At 52.4% G+C, this 17,630-nt stretch overlaps 2 protein-coding genes across 4 annotated transcripts in view; one reads left to right on the forward strand and one right to left on the reverse strand.

Moving 5' to 3' along the window:
• Window positions 1–17,630, forward strand: part of LOC102945825 (zinc finger protein 436) — a 1,196,575-nt gene that overhangs the window by 1,033,991 nt on the left and 144,954 nt on the right. The gene's annotated exons all lie outside the window — the stretch shown is intronic.
• The window catches only part of LOC102941303 (butyrophilin subfamily 1 member A1), a 66,121-nt gene that overhangs the window by 8,169 nt on the left and 40,322 nt on the right, over window positions 1–17,630 (reverse strand). For both annotated transcript variants that reach the window (XM_043528772.1, XM_037913558.2), the window contains 2 exons: window positions 15,643–15,648; window positions 15,512–15,538 (listed from right to left, as the gene is read on the reverse strand). In XM_043528772.1, the coding sequence (XP_043384707.1) occupies window positions 15,512–15,538; window positions 15,643–15,648 (33 nt within the window). The remainder of the gene's footprint in view (window positions 1–15,511; window positions 15,539–15,642; window positions 15,649–17,630) is intronic.

A 17,630-nucleotide genomic window follows, 5' to 3' on the forward strand; every position in this document is an offset into this window, starting at 1 on the left:
AGACTATGTGCTTGCGAGAGGGGAAGTATTGCCTCTTGGAGGCGCCCAGCGGGGGTGGTATATATTTGTCCCAGGTCACTGGGTGGGGGCTCGAGCCGGTTTGCATTTTGTTATTGGAATGGATCCCCTAGATATTGAACCCGGCCCTTGTTGCTGCCAACTCTGATGGGCAGAAGGGTTACATTTTTGGGGGCTCGTCCGGGATCCCTGGGTCAGTACCCCTCGCAAGCACCTGTTGAGTGATCCACTACATTGGAAAACAATTTATATATTTTTTTGTTTGTGCTTATATTTTGAGGAAATTACTGTTTGTATAATGGCTAATTTGTCAGGTTTGTTGGGCCCTGGCTCAGCAGCTTCTAGCTCAGAGGCTGCAGCCTCGGCTGATTGGAGAAAAGCTCTGGAGCAAACATTGGAAAAGGTTGTGCTGTCCCATGCTGCGTCAAACTCTTGTCGTAAGTTACGATTATTTGCTGGGGAGGAGGAGTTTGAACCCTGGTTAGAGCATACCACTGAAATGCTGCAAGAGTGGGCCGTACCAGATGCAGAGAAGCGAAGATGCCTCATAGAGAGCCTTGGCGGCCCAGCATTAGATGTGATTCGCACCCTGAAGCTCACTGACCCTGGGGTCAGTGTGAAGGACTGCCTAGAGGCCCTTGAACACAACTTTGGGAGCGTAGAGGACCCTGAAGACAGCTACTGTAAGTTCCTTAATTCCCGACAACAAAAGGGCGAGAAGGCTTCAGCCTACATACAGAGACTGGAGAGACTGCTTCAGAGAGCTGTCATGAGGGGAGCAGTGACTGCTGAGCAGATGGATCAGACCAGACTGGCTCAAATTGTAAGAGGAACTCAGTATCAGAACCCGATTCTACTTCATCTCCAGCTAAGAGAACGACGGGAACATCCCCCAAGTTACTCCCAGCTGATGAAAGAGGTCAGAGAGGAGGAAGAAAGGCAGGCTGCCAGTGAGTTTTGGGAAGCCCAAACATCGGATCCAGCCAGCACAACACCACTGCAAGCGGCCAGTGTACTGATGGTGAGCACCAGAGAGGAACTTGCCCAACAAATGCAGGTCCTGACGGAACGGATAGCTGAGCTGCAAAGCACCATTGACCAAGTTAAGACTTCCAGGAATAAGAAGCCTCAACCGGTGGCAATTGAGAAGCCCACACTTAGAGCCACCATCCCACCCAGGCGAAGGGGGAAAGGTCAATTCTTCTGCTACCGATGTGGTCAGGATGGACACAGTGCTGCCAAGTGCCGTAATGAAGAAAACCCCTCCTTAGTGTATGGAAAGCTGAGGATCAGTTGGGAGAGATCCGGTAGCTGCCAGAGGGTCTGGGGACGGGGACCCCCCAGGTCTGCAGGATTTGAAGATTCCCCCAGAAAAGACTGTCCAGCTGGGATCCCCGCAGGACTGATAGGGCCTCGAGCAGAGGTCACGGTGAGGATTGAAGGGGTGGAGTGTAAAGCAGTGCTTGACACTGGATCTCAAGTGACTATTATATTTCAGTCATTCTACCAGCAGATGCTTAGGCACCTGCCTATACAGCCACTGACTGGCCTTGGCCTGTGTGGCCTCAGCATGGATGAATACCCCTACCAAGGCTATGTCATAGTGCACCTGGAATTCCCAGAGGAGGTTGCTGGGGTAAGAGAAGAGGTAGACACAGCTGCCTTAATATGCCCTGACCCTAAAGGGACCTCTGATGTGTCTGTGCTGATAGGGACCAACTCCAGTCTCTTCAAGGTACTCGCGGATTACTGCAGAAGGCGGGCTGGGGACCAGTACCTGAATACCCTGATGATCCATACGCTTTGTGCTGAAGCCTATAGGAAAATTGAGAGCTCTAAAAGGGAGACATCTGAGCTACCACTTGGGGCACTGAAGTACGCGGGCACGACCCCCTTAGTAGTGCCTGCAAGGACGGAGCAAGAAGTGCTTGTCATGAGTACCTGTCTGAAAGGCAGTAAACGGACGTTAGCAATGATAGAGCAGCCGATGGGAGGAGAGCTCCCTGAAGGAGTGCTGGTCCCCAGTGGAGTCATAACCCTACCTGCTGACGCCCAGGAAAGGGTGACTATACTGATTGCTAATGAAACGAGTCGTGATGTTGTTGTGAAGCAAGGACAAAAGATAGCAGACCTCTTTGAGCCTGAGTCGATTGTAAAACCCCAGTGTGAAACTCAAGTTCCCACAATAGACCCAGCAAAGTTTGACTTTGGAGATTCACCAGTGTCCGAGGACTGGAAAGATCGCCTGAGGAAGAAACTTTGTGAAAGATCCAAGGTGTTCTCACTGCATGAGTGGGATGTGGGATGTGCAAAAGGAGTAGAGCACAATATCAGACTCCATGACTCTCGACCTTTCAGGGAGAGATCTAGGAAGATTGCTCTCTCTGAGATGGAAGATGTGCGACATCATCTTCAGGAGCTGGCTGCGAATGGCATCATTACAGAGTCCCGCAGCCCATACGCCTCACCCATTGTGGTAGTCCGTAAAAAGAATGGGAAAATTCGGATGTGTATTGACTACCGCACCCTAAACAGCCGTACTGTGGTCGACCAGTACACTATGCCTCGAGTGCAAGATGCCTTAGACTGTTTGCTGGGAAGCCAGTGGTTCTCTGTGTTGGATCTTCGAAGTGGGTACTACCAGATCCCTCTGGGAGAAGAAGATAAGGAGAAGACAGCCTTCATCTGCCCATTAGGGTTTTATCAGTTCGAACGCATGCCCCAAGGGATTTCTGGAGCACCTGCCACCTTTCAACGTCTCATGGAGAAAGTTGTGGGAGACATGAATTTACTGCAAGTGTTAGTTTATTTGGATGACCTGATTGTGTTTGGAAGAACCTTAGAGGAGCATGAAGAAAGACTTCTTAAAGTGCTTGATAGGTTGGAGGATTATGGTCTGAAGCTTTCAATTGACAAATGCCAGTTCTGCAGAACCTCAGTGAAGTATGTGGGTCACATCGTGTCCCAAGAGGGTGTGAGTACTGATCCTGATAAAATAGAAGCACTCACTACATGGCCACGTCCAAGTAACTACAGAGAACTCAAGACCTTTCTCGGATTTAGTGGCTACTACCGCAGATTTGTGAAAAACTATGCTACGATTGTAAAGCCTCTGAACGATCTCACCAGGGGACATCAGTCCAGCAAGAACAAATCTAAGTCCAAGAATAAGGGGAGGTCTCCAAAGCCCCCTGTGCAGAGACACTATGGCCCATTTGAACCATTTGGGCCACGGTGGGATGAGAGATGTGAAAGGGCTTTTCGAGAAATCATTACTTGCCTAACTCATGCTCCAGTCCTAGTTTTTGCTGACCCAAGCAAACCCTTTATCCTGCATACTGATGCCAGTTTGGAGGGTCTGGGAGCAGTCCTGTACCAGGAAGTGGAAGGCAAACGTAAACCTGTAGCCTTTGCCAGCCGAGGATTGTCTGATAGTGAAACTCGCTATCCCACCCACAAGCTGGAATTTTTGGCCCTGAAATGGGCCATCACTGAGAAATTTCGAGACTACTTGTATGGTGCTCAGTTCCAGGTGTGGACAGACAACAATCCACTGACTTATGTGTTAACAAGTGCTAAGCTGGATGCTACAGGGCAGAGATGGGTAGCCGCCTTGGCTAGCTATGAGTTCAGCATTCAGTACCGATCAGGGAGAAGCAATGTAGATGCAGATGCATTGTCCAGGCGTCCACAGGCTCCAGAAGTTGCTGTGATACCCACAGATGGAGTGAGAGCTATTTGCAGTGTGAGTCGCCGAGAGCCAGAGGCCCGTGAGAGCCTTCAGGGATGTGTTGCAGAAGCTTTGGGCCTGCCCCCTGAATGCATGCCTTCTGCTTCAGTGAACTATATTGCATTGGACCAATCTCCTTTGCCCATGCTCAATGCGGCGGACTGGCAAGAAGCCCAGCGGCAAGATATTGACATTCGTGATACACTACTTGCCAAAAGGGAGGGGCGAAGCCCAGCTGCGGTTGTCCCACCTAACCCGGAGGGTAAACTACTATTGAGAGAATGGACCAAACTAAAACTGATTCAGGGAGTGCTACACCGAATGACCACTGACCCTTTACAAAAACAACGAGCACAACTAGTGCTGCCAAAAAAGTACAGAGCCCTGGCCATGAGGGCTCTGCATGATGACTTTGGGCATTTAGGGATGGAGAGGACCCTGGAACTTATTCGTAGTAGGTTCTATTGGCCCCGAATGGCTGAAGATGTTCGCAGGAAATGTGAGACTTGCGCTCGATGTGTTCAAAGGAAAACTCTGCCCACGAGGGCTGCATATCTCAAGAACATCACCAGCAACAAACCTTTGGAATTGGTATGCATTGATTTCTTGTCTGTAGAGGTAGACAAGAGGAATGTTGGGAACATTCTAGTAGTGACTGACCATTTTACACGGTATGCACAGGCATATCCCACACGTGATCAGAGGGCCACGACCGTCGCTCGAGTATTGTGGGACAAATATTTCTCAGTCTATGGATTCCCGGCTCGGATACACTCTGATCAGGGGCGGGATTTTGAGAGTCACCTTCTGAAGGAGGTGCTGAAGATAGCAGGAATTAAAAAGTCTAGGACAACGCCTTATCACCCCCAAGGTGATCCTCAGCCAGAGAGGTTCAACCGAACCCTATTAGATATGTTGGGAACTTTGCGACCAGAGCAGAAGGCAACCTGGAGCCAGCATGTCGCATTTCTGGTGCATGCCTACAATGCCACAAAGAACGATGCTACGGGAGTCACCCCATATCTCTTGATGTTTGGGCGAGAACCAAGATTACCCATAGACTTGTGCTTTGGTGTATCAGAGGATGGAGATAGCTATGAAACTCACCAGCAATATGTATCCCGACTAAGGGAAAAGCTGCGGGATGCTTATCGCTTAGCTACCGCTGCAGCTCGGAAGAACGCAGACCGCAACAAACATCGATATGATGCTAGAGTGCGTTCGCAGGAGCTCCAGCTGGGGGACAGAGTCCTGCTGCGAAATTTGGGTATTGCTGGCAAACACAAGATAGCTGACAGATGGAAGGCAATACCTTACGTGGTGATGGAAAAGCTGGGAGATCTGCCGGTCTACAAGATCAAACCTGAAGACGGCCCAGGGCAAATAAAGACGGTGCATAGAAACCTTTTGCTCCCTGTGGGGGAATTGGTAAGCATCCCTTATGAGACGGGCCACGACAGGGCAGCCGGGCAGAACAGAGGTGCTAGACCCAAGCCGCCATCCAACACAGACAGCGGGCCCCCTGCAGCTAACTTACCTCTATTCTGCACATCTGAGAGTGAGTCTGAGGAGGAAGACACAACCCTGGTGTATCCTGGGATGGAGACAAGATTTCAGTCTCGATCAGCTGAACCAAACGAGAGTTTTCCCTCTTCCGCCCTAAACCCCATGGCGGAATTATTTAGGCCCCTTTCTGACACCCTGGTGCCGCTGATGAGACCCCCCTGTGATGACACACACAGGTTATTGGACAGTGGAGACACACAGGTAGAGGATGCCCTGGGCACCTTAGACCCTCCAGCGTTAGAACTAGGAGTGCAGGGGCCTACGCCAGTAGCCGAGGGACCCTCCAGGGAAGCCTCTCCATCCGTCACTCAAGAGGATGTTCCCCCTACCTCGGCAACAGAGAGTCTCAATAGACGAGACAGGGTGATAAGACCAGTGAAACGGTTAACTTATGATGCACCTGGGGTGACTAGTGAGGAGCCAATACATTTAGCACACAGGCTTGTGGAAGCTAAAGTGGGCTTCCTGAGGCCCTTTGGAGGAAACCAATGAGTTGGTATAAAGGGCGTGTGATTTGTCGGGACGACAAATTCTCGGCTGGGGGGAGGATGTAAGCAGTGTCAGGATGAGCTCCACCCTGACATCTGGTAGTGAGGTGTGGCAAGTTGTGAAAAAAAAAACTTCAGGGGCTGATCTCATTTGCATAGGCACACCCACCCCGCCTAGACTGAGGCCATAGCTGCCCAAATGGTCACTTCGGCTGCTGTGGGATCCCCAGTGTCTCTGTTATTGGGGCAGGAAGAATAAATTGTTATTACCCTGATTAGGGGAACTGTGCTTGGAACTGTACTTGGCCTTTTGCTATGATGGAGGGACTCACCATCAACTAAGTAGCACTCGCTAGGCAAGGGTCATGGGTTCCAAAACTGTGTGAATGGAGAGAGACTTGAGACAGGTATTAGTACCTGGTGGTGTAGGCCCCTTTGTGAGGGCCTGAAGCACCAATTGCACCTCTGTCTCTCTCCACTGTGGAATGTCAGAGCTAATTTTGGGTCTATTAAGAGTCTTGCTACAGGTACTGGGCTGCATTCACGTTGGCCTTATGGTGCACCAGCACTAAGGCCCCCACTACTATGAGCTGAAATCACTGAGAGCTGAAATCACTGAGCACTGTGTCAAGTAGTGGGGAGCCGGAAGATCTAGCGTGCAGTGGTGCTGTTCGTGAGACGGCAAGCTGTGCAGAGCGGAGCCGTTCGTGAGACAGCGAGCTGTGCAGAGCAGAGCCGGTCGTGGTGGAGCGGAGCCGTTCGTGAGACAGCGGCGTGTTCGTGAGACGGCGAGCTGAGCAGAGCTGTTCGTGAGACGGCGAGCTGTGCGGAGTGGAGCCGGTCGTGGTGGAGCGGAGCCATCCGTGAGACAGCGGTGTGTTCGTGAGACGGCGAGCTGTGCAGAGCAGAGCCGGTCGTGGTGGAGCAGAGCCGTTCGTGAGACAGCGTAGCAGAGCAGAGCCCTGTGGGGCAGTCTCCTTCAGGACACGTAAGGTGCCCCTTACCCCTTTCCCCCACACACAGGCACATGTTAGCCAGACTGGGGAGTAACACTCTGCAGATGAACTTTTGAACTCTGGGGCTGGACTTTTTGGACTTTGGGTGATTTGTGGATTGCTGGACCCAAGAGACGTTTGGGTGCTGGGACTCAAGAACCCGAGGGAAAGGGGCATGCCCCAATTTGCTTGGGGTGGGTTTTTTTTTGCTCATGGGTTGTGTTATGAATCCTGTTGGTGGTGTTTCCCCAACATAATGCCACATTGTTTCTCTCTGTTATTAAAAGGCTTTTTGCTACACTCAGACTATGTGCTTGCGAGAGGGGAAGTATTGCCTCTTGGAGGCGCCCAGCGGGGGTGGTATATATTTGTCCCAGGTCACTGGGTGGGGGCTCGAGCCGGTTTGCATTTTGTTATTGGAATGGATCCCCTAGATATTGAACCCGGCCCTTGTTGCTGCCAACTCTGATGGGCAGAAGGGTTACACTAAGAAAGCAGGCCCTGGGGTATAAGCATCAGAAGAAGCAGCCAGCCATGGGTTTCAGACATCACTCTGCTTACTAGGGATATCTTAGCCTCGCTTCCATATTCAAAGCTTGGGAATTGGGGGCATTTGAGTAGCTTCCTCCAGGAGCCTGGAAGGACTCCCTTGGAAAATGATCCAACCAGCAGCGTACTGGACAGCAGGGTCTCTGGGCCAGGGGAGCTGGGGCAGAAGCTAAATGTGATGCAGCATTTCTGGTGGTCCCAGGAGAGGGGTGTGACAAGAGCTCTGACAGGGCTATTGAACAGCTCTGTAATTTGCCGGCCCAGGTGCGGGTTTTCTTACTGAAACTGGCCAAGCAACAGTAGCAAACCCAGTGACCAGAAGACAGGCAGAAGGAGCTACTCGCAGAGCAGGAGAGAAGCCACCAGGTTGTCGCTGCAGAGAGCAAATGGGTCAATGCACTGAAAAAGGAACAGGGTGTTCGGCAGAAGAAATTCTGCTCCAGCTCCCAAGAAGCCCAGCCGTTGGAGATAAAGTTCCAGCACCTGTGTGAGCCAAGGACTGGTGAGATTATTGATATTCAGGAGAAACTCACAGCTGCTGAATGTACCATGCGCCAGACAGCAGACCACAGGGAGGAAGTGGCAGTTGGAATTGCCACAGGTCAAGGAGCCCTGGCTCTAGAGTAGAAGCAGCACCTGGAGACTGGAATAGTTCAGCCAGGGGAGGAGCAAAGCAACAGAGAGATGGAGAACAACAGTCTCAAGACAGCCAAGCTGCAGGCAGCCAAGGTAAACTGGGACACTAAACTAGGAGGAGAGGTAGATACACTGGAGGGTAGGGATAGGATACAGAGGGACCTAGACAAATTGGAGGATTGGGCCAAAAGAAATCTGATGAGGTTCAACAAGGACAAGTGCAGAGTCCTGCACTTAGGAAGGAAGAATCCCATGCACCGCTACAGACTAGGGACTGAATGGCTCGGCAGCAGTTCTGCAGAAAAGGACCTAGGGGTTACAGTGGACGAGAAGCTGGATATGAGTCAACAGTGTGCCCTTGTTGCCAAGAAGGCCAATGGCATTTTGGGATGTATACGTAGGGGCATTACCAGCAGATCGAGGGACGTGATCGTTCCCCTCTGTTCAACATTGGTGAGGCCTCATCTGGAGTACTGTGTCCAGTTTTGGGCCCCACACTACAAGAAGGATGTGGAAAAATTGGAAAAAGTCCAGCGGAGGGCAACAAAAATGATTAGGGGACTGGAAGACATGACTTATGAGGAGAGGCTGAGGGAACTGGGAATGTTTAGTCTGCGGAAGAGAAGAATGAGGGGGGATTTGATAGCTGCTTTCAACTACCTGAAAGGGGGTTCCAAAGAGGATGGCTCTAGACTGTTCTCAGTGGTAGCAGATGACAGAACAAGGAGTAATGGTCTCAAGCTGCAGTGGGGGAAATTTAGGTTGGATATTAGGAAAAACTTTTTCACTAGGAGGGTGGTAAAATACTGGAATGGGTTACCTAGGGAGGTGGTGGAATCTCCTTCCTTAGAAGTTTTTAAGGTCAGGCTTGACAAAGCCCTGGCTGGGATGATTTAATCGGGGATCGGTCCTGCTTTGAGCAGGGGGGTGGACTAGATGACCTCCTGAGGTCCCTTCCAACCCTGATACTCTATGATTCTAAGGTAGAAAATGAGCCATGCAAGAGGAAAGTTACCCAGGAGCCAAAACGGGAAGGGCTTGAACAAGCCCTAGGCCTTGCGAAGGAGGGGCCCAGAAAGGGCTATAGGACATGAGTGGTGTGGCTGGGAAACTAGAGGATGGTTTGCTGGGACACAGGAACCTGCCACACCACTTAGAAGGAAGAAAGCTGGAGAAGGTGAAACTGAGGGTATGTCTGCAACTGAGCTGGGAGGTGAGATCCCCTGCTCATGTAGATGTACCTGCACTAACTCTGCTCAGGCTAGCACACTAAAGGTAGCAGTGTAGACAGGGTAGTGTGGGCAGCTTGGGCCAGCTGCCTAAGTACGTACCAAGGGGGCTGGGCGGGTTTGTACTCAGACAGGTAGCTGAAGCTGCCACCTGTGCCATCCTGGCTACATGGCTATTGTTAAGTGCTAGTTCAGCCGTGTCTATGTGAGCTGGGAATCACACCTCTTAGCTCCAATGTAGACGTTTCCTAATAGAAGAGAAGGAACAGATTCTGAAAGAAGTTAAAGAACTAGAAAGACTAAAGCTGAGGGCTCAGGAGAGGGCAGAGGTGCAGGCTGAGGGCTCTGGTATGTGCAATAAGAGAGAGCCCAGCAATAAATCACCAGGAGACTGAATTTACACAGGGGAGTGCAGTGATGCTGTGGGTGTCCTTGGAGGTTTTTAGGGGAACAAGTTGATCACCCACTAAAGAGCTGGATGTTTACAGGCATAGATACAGAGGTGCTGGCTAAAAGGGAAGCTGCACTAGTGGCCGTGTCCTCTACAGCGACCCAGCAACCCCACGCACTAATGGACTGGAGAGAGTGAGAAGAAAAGGTTGCTGCAGCTGAGGGGAGCAGGGCAGAAGGCCTCGCACAGCTGAGCACCCTCCAGGCCCAAGGCTGAGGAGGAGCTAGAGGAGATGCGCTTGCCAAGGGACTGGATCTCAGCCCAAGCCATCTAGCAGGAGCAGGAGCTGGCCCGTCTCAGCACTGGAAGGTAACCAGGGAACAGCAGTGTTTGTTGTTGCGGAAGGAGCTGATGAAGCTCCAGAATCAGCTTAAGATCGAGTGTGGAATGAAGCCCGGTTCTGAGACACATATGAAGCAGGAGAGCCCAGAGGCCTTGTGGAAAGAGATAAAATTATGCCAGAGACAGAAGACAAGTCGTCTCCAGAAAACAGAGCAGCTGGGCAGTGAGCTATGCCAGCCAGCTGGAGACAAGGTCAGCGCTGTGGTGGGTGCAGCGGTACAGGACCATCGGGTGGAAGATGGGCTGTCTGAGGTGGGGATTCGGGTTGCTGAAGGGAAAAGCAACCATGTTAATAACATAAAAACACACATCCAAGTAGGGTGACCAGATAGCAAATGTAAAAAATTGGGATGGGGGTGGGGGGCAATAGGCATCTATATAAGAAAAGGCCTGGAATATTGGGACTGTCCCTACAAAATTGGGACATCTGGTAACCCTACATCCAAGAGGAAGCTGAAATAAGAAGGGAAGAGACAAGGGACCTCTCCCCTACAGAGGCCTGGAAGAGCAACACAAAGCCTGAACGGGAGCTGGGCTATAAAGAAGTCCATCCTAAAGGAAAAGACATCCCCCAGGGGGAGGAGCAGAAAGGTGCTTTTCCAGCTAATAACATTACACATAGTCATGTGGGTGGAGGAGGATTCAAAATGGGCTCCCAGAGCTCCTTTGCTGAAGGCAGCAGGAAAAAAGATATGGCCAGTAGTAATTAATGATGCAAAGAAGGAGCTAGTCTGAATGAAAGAGACCTTGGAAGAGATTCGCTGCAGATTTAGGTGAATTCAGGGGACATCATGACTTGGTAGTTGTGAATTATTTTTCCAGGTATATAGAAATAGTGTACTTGAAAGACATAACACACCAGAGTGTTATAGAACAATTGAAGTGCATTTTTGGTCATTTCAGTATTCCAGAAAAACTTGTGACAGAGCATGGACCACAATTCACTGCAGCAGAATTTAATTTATCCAAATAAAATATGGTCTTCCTCATATTACTAGCAGCCCATATTATTCACAAGCAAATGGAGAAGCCGAAAGAGCTGTACAGACAGCCAAGAATATCCTACAGCAGAAAGATCCATTCTTTGCTCTTCTGAGTTACAGACCAACACCAATAGCAGCTCCTGGATACAGTGCAGCACAACTCTGGATGGGAAGACAACTCAGAACTGCCCTCCCCAACGTAAGGAGTAGCCAAATCAGATAAAAAGGCAAAAAGAGCTTACAACAGACACCACTCAGAGACCTACCAGGTCTAGAACCTGGTGACGGTGTTTGTGTCAAACTGGATGGAGAAAAAGAATGGAATACTCCAGCTGTCGTAAAGAAAAATAATTCAGCGCCCAGGTTGTATGTGGTTGAGACTGACAGAGGAGAGCTCAGCAGAAACTGTCAATATCTACAGTTGGTTCCTCAGAAAGAACAATTGACAGAGCAAACTCTACAGATGGTGGATGCAGAGCAAGAAGACGACTCAAGGATTCCAGACCGACCACAGTCAGTCACTGGAACGAACGAACACCCAGAGGACCAATCTGTTACATATTCGGGTCCTGTAATTAGAAGACCAGTGCCATTCAGAGACACATGACAGACTGCTCCATACTGCACTCCAAATACAGTGTGATAGTGTAAATACTGGCAATGGTAGGAATGTAGGATTTAAAGGGGGAGATGTAATGGAATGCTAAACTGTATTATACTGTTCAGCCACTAGGTGCTGCTGTGTGCTAAATACCTTTTTTAAACAATCCTCAGTCAGACCTGGCAGAGCATGAATTGATCTTACACTGAACACAGCTGGTGTGTATCTGGCTCAGAGGGAAGCGCTGTGGCCAGTCCATATCTGGCACAGGAGCATGACACCAGTGGTGAAAGGTCAGTGCTATTGACTACCTCTGTGATGGCCAGAGGGCCTGACTTAGGTCTGGTCTACACTACAGAGTCAGTCTGACGTAAGGCAGCTTACGCTGACCTAATTATGTCAGTGTACACACGACAGCCTTGCTCCCACTGATGTAAGTGCTGCACTACACCGACATAATAACGCCACCTGCACAAGAGGCATAGGACTAATGTCGGTGTAGTTACGGTGATGCAGTGTTGGTGTAGACACTGCCTTACTTACATCAGCTGTTGGCTGTCGATAATTTCATGGCTCTGTGCTGGAGCCGGGAAATTATCAAGAAAGCCCGGACCCATGGTGGGCTTCAGCTGAAGCCAGGCTGCCCTACATCCTAGCTCCCTGCTAAGGGAGGTAAGAAACCTGGGTGGCTGCCCAAGATCCCCGTGGGGCAGCTGGGCTCCTGGTGGGGACTTGGGCACAGCTGAGAGAAGGAGGGCAGTGTGGACAACAGCCACCTCAGTAATTACTGCCGTGACTGTAAGGCGACCTAACATAGGTTAACGTAAGTTTGCAGCGTAGACATGCCCTTACAGGGGGTACAAGTTCTGAACTATGCTGTAGACTGTGGAGGATTTTGCCTGTCACATGAGCTACACAGAACGCTGGGGACACAACTCCTGGTCTCTTTATACTTCAGTGATGAGAATAAAAATATGGCCAATGGCCTTGCAGATTTCCTTGTGGCAGCAGGGCAGGAAGTACCCCTCTGGGTGCAGACGATAATCAAGTGTGAGCCATGGTCAAGCCTTCCTTTGGGTACAGGTTGGCTTTGTGGGGGCAAGAGATGTCACCGGGGGGGGCGGGGGGGGCTGGCCCTTTAAGGGGAGTCAGGGCCCAGCCTACCTGTGACAGGCTCCTGTAAGGGAGAACCAGCCAACCCAGACCCACCTGGAAGTAATTAAATCTCTAGGTGGCTGGTTGGCAGCCAAACAGCTAATGATCCTGATAAAGGGTTACCAGGGCTCAGCTGAAGGGACCCTAGAGACAGGAAGCTGCTGAGGAGAAAAGATCCCAGGAGAGCTCACAGAGCAAGGAGCCTGGAGGGGATGTCCCCAGAGAGAGGGGCTCCCCTGAGGGAGAAGAGCACCCAGAGGTGACAATGACAGCCCACAGCAACTACAGCAGGACAGAGCCCTAAGGCTGAGAGCTGCAGGGAATAAAGGTACAGCCTGACCTGATCCCAGCTCTGGGGGTTCCTGATTCCATGAGGGAGATTGAACCAAACCCAGCTCTGGGAATTGGGGGGCTGAGGGACTCCTGACTCAAGGAGAGTGGGGAGCTGGAGTGAGAGTCAGGGCTGGAGCAGAGCAAAGGCAAGATTTTATTTGGGGGTTTATGTGGACTGAAAACAGACCTCAGCAGGGGACTTTTGTCTCACACCTTTTGGACTATGTGGAGTAATGTAAGGAGTGTGAAGAGGGTAAACTGAGGCGGGGTGTTTGCAGGGCCACCCTGAGCCAGCTGAGGGAGTGTGGGAGGGGGATGTGAGGCTCGGGATCCCTACAGGCTCAGGGACATGAAATGGCCCAGACCCATCTGTGACCAGGTCCAATGGACACAGACTGCACTGGGCTGGGGACAGCGAGGCGGGAGGGGAGCAGAGGTGGGGAGGGGAGCAGGGATGAAATGAACCAGAGCCTAGATTGGTGTCTGGAAAGAGCATCTGGCCTTCCTAACTGTTGCCTTGCCCTGCAATTCTGTTCTGATCGTTGCCACCCAACTCCTCCTCCTCACCAACCTGGATGCCTCCCACCCACTGCCATCCCCTTCACTGGCTCCACTCCTTGTCCTCCCCTCTCAGGCTCTGCCCTGCTCACCCCTCACCCCTTGCTGCTCCCCCACTACCAGCCCCACTCACCCTCATGCTCACTTTGTTCCCTTCTCCCACCAGCTCCTCCTGTACCCCGAACAAACTCCCTCCATGGTTAAAGTGCTGTCCTAGGAACCAACAGATCTAGGCCCAGCTTCACCACAGGCTGCCCGTGTGACCTTGGGCAAGACACTGGGTCTCTCTGTGGTTCAGTTCCCCAGCTGCGAAATGGGGATAATCATCATGGGTGGTGGGTAAAATAGGCCAGACTCTGGCCCTGCGCATGTTCCGCGCTCTCCCCCAAGCCATTGCCCAAGCCGGCGGGAGCTCAGCTTTGCTGCTGGCCAGAGGCTAACAACCCGGTGCTGGAGGCCGTGCTGAGGCCAGCCGGTGACCTGGCACTGGGGGTGGTATGGTCCTGGTGCCGGCCAGTGGCTCAGGACAGTTTGGCCAGGACTCCTCTGGCCACTGGGCGGGGGGCACATTCAGGGCGCTGGCTCACAAGGGGGAGCGGACATTTGGGGCTCCAGCAGACGGGGGTTGGGGGGACGGGGCCTTGGGCAGCAGGGGCTGGGCCCTGTGGTTAGCTTCCCCAAAGGGGGGGCTCACGTGCCACCCATGATAATCATCCTTCCATCCCCCACCCTGTGGCAATCTGGTCTATTCAGACTGGAAGCTCTTTGGGGCAGGGATGGTCTGTTATGTGTTTTACAGCTCCCAGCACCAGGGCCCTGAGCATGGCAGGAAACTCCAGTCAGTCCTGCACTGCAAATAATATCAGTGTGTTTAGAGTCAGATTGTGCCACACGGACTCACGCTGGGCAGCCCCTTGAGTCCCATTGCGCCAGGGTGGCAGAATCTGGCCTTTAACTCAATAAGAAATTCTGTTTGTTTTATGCTGCCCTCAGATTTCCCAGGTGCTGCAGATGTTCCTGTTGAAGCCTGCACCTGGGGTGTGGAGTTGTCATGGGGGAGCTGGAGTGTGGACAACCGAGCAAGGGACAGTCAGGGCTTGTGGTCCAGGGGAGAGGGGATACTTCTCCTCTTTCCCTTGGAAGTAACTTTAAGGGTTTGTCTACACAGGGAAAAGCCCTGAGTAGCTAGTGCAGAACAGCTAGTCAGCACTGACTGCCTGTGCGGACACTCTGATTCCATGCTAAGAGTGCCCTTGTCTGCTTTGGGTTAATCCACATTGGCACTGAGTGCCCTCATACCCTGCTGCAGACTGAGTGCAGAATAATGGTGTCCACAGGGGGAGTTAGTGCGGAATAGCTTTAAATTCACACCATCCCTATTTATGGCGCAGAACAGCGATTCCACACTCGCCATGCTGGGCTCTTCCCCGTGAATTCCCCACACCAACAAGCCCTCAGTGTGGGGAGAGGAGGTTTGGATGCCTTGTTCCTCACCCCAGCGACCCTTCTAGAGACACCAGCTGCCCCTCTGCCCCACCCACGCTCTGCCACTGCATCCAGCAGGGTTGGATAAGCTCATCGACTGGATGTTTCTGCCAAAAAATGGTGAGCAGTGAAATAAACAATGAACTGACTAGAGGCCATAACATAGCAAGAGAGAGGAGTTAAACAATTGCCTGGGGCACCAGCTTCCCCCTCACAGCAGGGTGTGTGTGTGGTGGGGGGGGCTGGGTATTCTCTCTCTCTAACTTTCACATGGACAATGACATTTGCCCCACCCCTTAGTTACTGTGAGAGCTGTAAGAGGACTGAGCAGCGACCGCGTATCCCAGGGGAATGGGACTGAGAGCGACTGCGGCAGTGTCAGCGTTAGTTACCTGCGTATCCTCGGGCTCTGGCGAGTCCTGAAATAACCAGACATGAGAATTTACACCAACGAAATGCAAACTCAGCAAGTCGCAGACTCAACAAGTCACACACTGTGAAAAATAAACGACATGGAGCTTACCCAGTTCTGCCAGAGGGTCCATGGGAATGAGAGGGGAGAAAAGGGAAAAAAGAACATAAATGAATCAATAGGAGAGATTCTCAGTTACAAAAGTGCCCAGTTCTAAACCCACATTAATTGGCCTCAGTGGGAATTTTGCCTGAGTAAGGACAGCAGGATTGGGCTCCTAATCAGTAATTAGGGCTTCTCCTTTATCGCATCTGACCCCACAAAACCTCCTCCAAGAAATCAATGGGGCCACACCTGTGGGGATCACTCATGTGAGTCGGGGGCAGATACAGGGCCCGGTTCTCTCCCTGCTCCGGTCACTGTGTGCTGGGATGGTGCAGACTGGCTGGGACCAGGCCCTGGACATCAGAGAATTCCCCTGGTGTAGGGAGAGCCCAGCCAGGGTAAAGCAGCATAACTGGCTCCTGTGCCATTTGCCCCCCTCATCCTGGTGTAGGGGGCACGTCAGGGCAGGGACTGAGGGGCTTGGGGGGGGGTGTGCTGGGGCAGGGCAGGGCACATCACCAATTCCCAGGGACCACAGCCAGCTGGAGTGAATCAGAACAGCCCCTGGGGCAGCCTGAGAACCAGGGAGCCATAACCACCTCCTGCCCTGCCCCCAGCTCGAACAAGTCCTGGCCCAGCAGAGAACCTGGGCCTGCAGCTCAAAGAACTCTTCCTTCGTAAGTGTCTCCATCCCCTGGGTGATGCTGGTGACCCCAAGGGGTGCTAAGCTCCTACAACTCCGGCAGGCTTCAGTGTGATCAGACCCATGTGCCTGATCCTACAGCTGCTGTGTGTGGTGTGTGGAAACCAATAGGGCTCAGAGGGCCCGATCCTGCTCCAAGGAAACCTCTGTGTGTGAGAGTACATCCATGGAGAGTTCACAGGGTGGGCCCTATTCATGTAAAATAATTTTTGTTCTCGTTACAGGGTGTCTCTGGTGTCAGTAAGTGAAGTTTGTTTGTGTTTAAGACTCTATTTCCAAGGGTTAATGTGAAAAATAAAACTATTAATATTAGGGTTGCCAGGTGTCCGGTTTTTGACTGGAACACCTGGTCAAATAGGGACCCTGGCAGTTCCGGTCAGCACTGCTGACCAAGCCATTAAAAGTCCAGTCGGCGGTGCAGTGGGGCTAAGGCAGGCTCTGTGTGACTCCTGGAAGCAGCCAGCATGTCCCTGCAGCCCCTAGGCACAGGGGTGATCAGGGAAGCTCTGCGCACTGTGCCTGCCCTGAGTGGCGGCTCCACAGCTCCCATTGGCTGGGAACCAGGGCCAATTTGAGCTGCGGGGGCAGTGCCTGCGGGTGCTGAGGCACCTGGCCGACCCTGTGCCTATGAGCCGGACATGCTGGCTGCTTCCAGGAGCTATGCAGAGCCAGGGTGGGCAGGCAGGCAGGCAGCCCCGCTGACTGGGAGCCACCTGTGGTAAGCGCCGCCAGGTTAGAGCCTGCACCCCAAACCCTCTCCAGCACCCCAAACCCTGGCCCCAGGTCAGAACCCTCTCCTGCACCCTAACTCCCTCCCAGAGCCCACACCCCAAACCCCTGCCCCAGACCTGAGCTCCAACTGGCACCCAAACTCCCTCCTGGAGCCCACACCCCCTCCCGCACCCCAAACCCCTGCTCCAGCTTGAGCCCACTTCCACACTTCAAACCCCTCGGCTCCAGCCCAGACCCCTTCCTGCACCCCAAACCCCTCATCTCTGGCCCCATTCCAGAGCCCGCACCCGCAGCTAGAGCCTTCACCCCCTTCTGCACCCCTGCTCCAGCCCACAGCCCCCCCCCACGCCCTGAACCCCTCATTTCTGGTCCCATCCCAAAGCCCACACCCCCAGCCAGAGCCATCACCCCCTCCCACACCGCAAACCCTTGCCCCAGACCAGTGAAAATGAGTGAGGGTGGGGGAGAGCGAACGACGGAGGGAGGGGAGATGGAGTGAGTGAGGGCGGGGCCCCAGAGAAGGCGCAGGGCCTAGGGGAAGAGGCGGGGCAGAGGGTGG

This window comes from Chelonia mydas, chromosome 14 (assembly GCF_015237465.2).
Source record: "Chelonia mydas isolate rCheMyd1 chromosome 14, rCheMyd1.pri.v2, whole genome shotgun sequence".
Taxonomy (NCBI): domain Eukaryota; kingdom Metazoa; phylum Chordata; order Testudines; family Cheloniidae; genus Chelonia; species Chelonia mydas.